At 47.5% G+C, this 3953-nt stretch overlaps 1 protein-coding gene across 1 annotated transcript; it reads left to right on the forward strand.

The window, feature by feature from the left end:
- Positions 1-2568: 2568 nt before the first annotated feature.
- LOC105854426 (protein FAM26F-like) lies at positions 2569-3448 on the forward strand. The gene is made up of 2 exons (XM_012733216.1): positions 2569-3158; positions 3250-3448. Exons 1-2 carry the CDS (start codon positions 2569-2571, stop codon positions 3446-3448), a joined length of 789 nt encoding a protein of 262 aa, XP_012588670.1.
- The last annotated feature ends 505 nt before the right edge of the window (positions 3449-3953 follow it).

Consider the following 3953-nt stretch of genomic DNA (forward strand, 5'->3'; position numbering starts at 1 on the left):
GAGACTTGAAGGAGGCACAAGGAGCAGAGAGACCTGTTAGAAGTGACTCTTGTTTCTTGATCTTGGACTGGTTGAAATAGATGTGGGTGAGTTTCCCCTGGAGAGGTTAACAACGGCAGTTTTATCTCAATTTTGATTTGCTTTTTCTTCCCAGTCTTGTGTGGCTGCTTCTGACCTTGACCTTTTTTTTTATGGGTCTCTGATAAAAAGTGTTTAGACTGTGGCAGAATTTCCAGCTTTGCTTTGGGCAAACCAGTTTGGGTGGACTTTTACCCAGAAGGGAATGGCTAACTTTCCTTTGGTTGGTGTAGTGGGTCAGTAAGGGAAAAACCAGTTTCCAGTCTGGTGGACACAAATGAAACAATGGAAGTGTTTCTGACCAGAAATGGTAACTACCACAAGCTATAAGTATAGATTTGTAAACTATGTTTTTTGTCATTTCTGTGTTACACACTAATTGTATTATAATTCATTTCCATTAAGGGTCTACATGTTTTGCCTTGATGTGGCAGATGGTGGGACCAATGTCTGGGGTCCCTCCTTCACTGCTCTGTGACACAAAGACTCCTGTGCTATTGATGGAAGAAGGAATAGAAAGGAGGTATCTGAAGACTGACTCACTCCCAAGATTGGGGTAGAAGGGATTAGCATAGCCATTGACCCAGCTGTAGACACCAAGATCCTTAGCACCAATACCTTGATTACAAAGCATGAGATCTAAGCAGCTAGCAGATCTGCTGTAAGGGGTGTCGAGAACACAGACCCAAACATTAAAAGTTAAAGGTATGGAACTTGAGCCCATTATGGGATCTCCTATGTTTTTCTTTTTCAATTTCTACATAGTTTATTCAAAGTCAAGAAAAACCCCAATTCAGGAGGAGTGAGCCCCTCCCAAAGAGAAAAGCCTGTATCAGGGCAGTCTCTGCCCTGGCCTGGGCACAGTCCTGCCTATCTGTGACTGTGTAGGTATCCTTCTACCCACTCTCTGTCTCTCTGTAAGGCAGCAGCAGGTACCATGCCTGGACTGCTCTGCACTGACGTCCCTCAGCAGAGACCCCTCTCCTCAAGGTTTCATGCCTGTACCCTGCAGGCCTCTCTCCCAGCAAACCTGCCCCTCTTGGGGCAGCTCTTCCTGCCCACTTGTGCCCATGCAAGTGCCCTTTATTCTCTGTCTCTTTCCCTAGTAAACCTGTTCTTCAAATATAACTAATGTCTCTGGTGGAGAAACTTACAACATGCCCTGACGGGGAGCCCTGGTGAAACATTTCAGACGGTTCCCCAAAGGATACCACACTCGAAACCCACTAAAACAAAATCAATATCTTCTTCTAGAAATTGATACAGTAAATGGGCTCTCAGATAAGTTTTGCGGATTTGCCTCCTTTGACAAATTTATGACAAAATTGGTTTTCCCAGACCTCTTAATTGTCTGAGGGTTTACTTTTTTTCTCTCCTTTCCTTTCAGTTTCTCTTCTTTTGACAGGTTCAGGGTCACGGAAAGGAACCCCAAACAAAAGCAAATAGTGAGAAAGCTGCCCAGCACGGACTCCTCTTCCTCCCTGTGCTGCCCCCTGCCCCTCCCCATTACTCTTGCTGATTCCCCATTTTTGTTTGTGTTTGTGTAAATAAAGGCTGGTGCCCACTGGTCTCCATCCCAGCACTCACTTTTACTCCCTCCCCTTTGAGGACGCTCGCCACCTTCCCTTTTCTTTGTTGAACATTGTATAAATAGCCCTGTAACTTGCTGAAGACCAGGACGGTGGTCTTTCGGACATGAGTCTGCTGCCCTCCTCATTTGTCCACAAATGAAACCACTTTCCTTTTCCTCAAACTCTGTTTCCTTTTATTGGCTGAGGGAAACTGAGACCTAGTTCGGTAACAAAATGTGTGGTTACTGGGGATCCATGGGTATTTTCTTGATTTAGTTTTGTTAGGGTCTGAAATCACCCGGTTGTCCCCTGCGACAAAGAACAGGACCAGAGATGCACAAGCAAGCAGAGTTTATTAAGCCAGCTAGCTGGGGTCAAGCCTTCCTGCAGGCACGCAGGCCACACAGGGAGAACAAGGAATGCCAGAGAATATATAGGCCCTTATTGGCCGTTACATACGTCATAGTGTAACAGGTATAGGAATCCAATTCACATTGGGGTGCCCTGTAACAATAGCTGGTGCAAATTCAAAGAGTAACAAGATTTTCAGTGCTCAAGGAAGAGTTTTTAATAACAGCTGTCTCAGTCATGAGTCAGAAGCTGATATCAGGGTCTAGTTTCAGCCATTTCCAGGAGCTGGCACCAGGAATGCTATCTGCCTGCCCTTCTTTCTGGGCCCAGGGTGAGTCTTAAGCCCAGACATAGGGACCTAGGGGCCTAACAGTTTATCTGCCAAAGCTGATTTGATTGGGTGGAGATGTTGAACTTTGTGAAGCCCTCCTTTTGTTTTGAAAAGCTTTTTTTTTTTTTTTTTGTTTTTTGGGTTTTTTCTTGTCATGAACAGGAAGTCCCACACTCTAGCTCACACAGACCATTGCTGAAGCAGCAAAGAGGCAGAAGCATCCAGGCCTAACTAGAAATGGCAACCCAGAATGTAAAATTCCCAGAGCACCTTTCCAAACTGATGGACATACTGGTCAAGTATGGCCACACGCTGGGCTACGGCGTGTTGACAGCGCTGACAGCAGGCGGGGAGCTCATCTTCTCTAACACAGTGTTCAAGTGCCCCTGCCACCCCACCTGGAACCTGCCCTATGGCCTGGTCTTCCTGCTGGTGCCCGCGCTGGCGCTTTTCCTCTTGGGCTACTGGATGAGCACACGAGCCAGGCTCCTGATGACCGGTTGCTGCCAGCGGGCCAACAGCCAAGGTTGCTGCCTGTGGGTCAACAACCAAGGTTGTTGCACCCTTTGTTGTCAGTGCTGTGATAACTTCCTGAAGATGAGCACTGTCTCCATTGTCGCGCCCCTCACCTGGGTGGCTGTGGCGCTGCTAGGGGGCAACTACTATGAGTGCTTTGCCAGCGGAATTCCCTACTTAGCGCGGCGCATATGCGTCAGGCACACAAAAAACTGCTCCATGATCTTGCCCGAGTTGCCCTGTCTGCGGGACAAAGAGCCGGACCTGCGGGGTCTCCTGAGCAAGCTCCAGGCCCAATCCCAGGTTTGGAGGTGGTGCTACAGGGGGTGGTGGGAAGAGGGGCTCACGCTTCAGGAGATAGGGTTGTCAGGCGGACCCGGTGAGGTGAAATCGCCTGTCCAGGTATGAGACACCTGTGGACAAACTCGGTAGCTACCGCTTAAATCCCTTTATTCTCAACCTGAACTGCACGGTGGCTGGCGGCTCAGAAAGCCAAAGCCTGAACCACTCCGTATTTTTGCAAAAAGAGTTTTATTCTGGGCATCCGAGAGCAGGGCAGAGCAAGGCGTTTTTAAAAGCCTTCTCCACTGCTGCCATTTGAAAGGGGTGTAAAGAAAGCACAAGGGGCTTGTGCGGCAGGGGTACCCCAACTGCTGCAGTTAGCTGTTGACCCTTTTGCCCTAGAAGGCTTCCTTGTTCCTTAACTGATCCTAATGACATTTAGGTGGTTTCTGTGGGCTTAAGTGTTGCAGATTGCTTCTGGAAAGGAACAGAGCTCCAGTAATATGACCAGCTCTATACTTTGCCTCCAGCATCTTCTTTTACATCTCACAGCCACTCTGTATAGAGAATACAGGAGTTAGCCAGAACAATGCAGAATTGTTATAATAAAGTGGGTCTGCCTGTAAAGCTCCACACCTCACTATTGGAGTTCAATGGGTTTTGGAAAGCAATACTTGTTTCCCTGGGTTTGCTGATATTTCCTATTTTGAGTTCCAGTTCTCCCTGAGTTTCTGCATTTACTTGGAATATTGATTCATCCAGCAAGCAGTTGTACAAAGAAAGGAGTTCTGGAGGTCATGCCATCCTTTTTCTTAAGGGATTAA

Source organism: Condylura cristata, unplaced genomic scaffold (assembly GCF_000260355.1).
Source record: "Condylura cristata isolate star-nosed mole 26May11 unplaced genomic scaffold, ConCri1.0 scaffold00001, whole genome shotgun sequence".
NCBI lineage: Eukaryota > Metazoa > Chordata > Mammalia > Eulipotyphla > Talpidae > Condylura > Condylura cristata.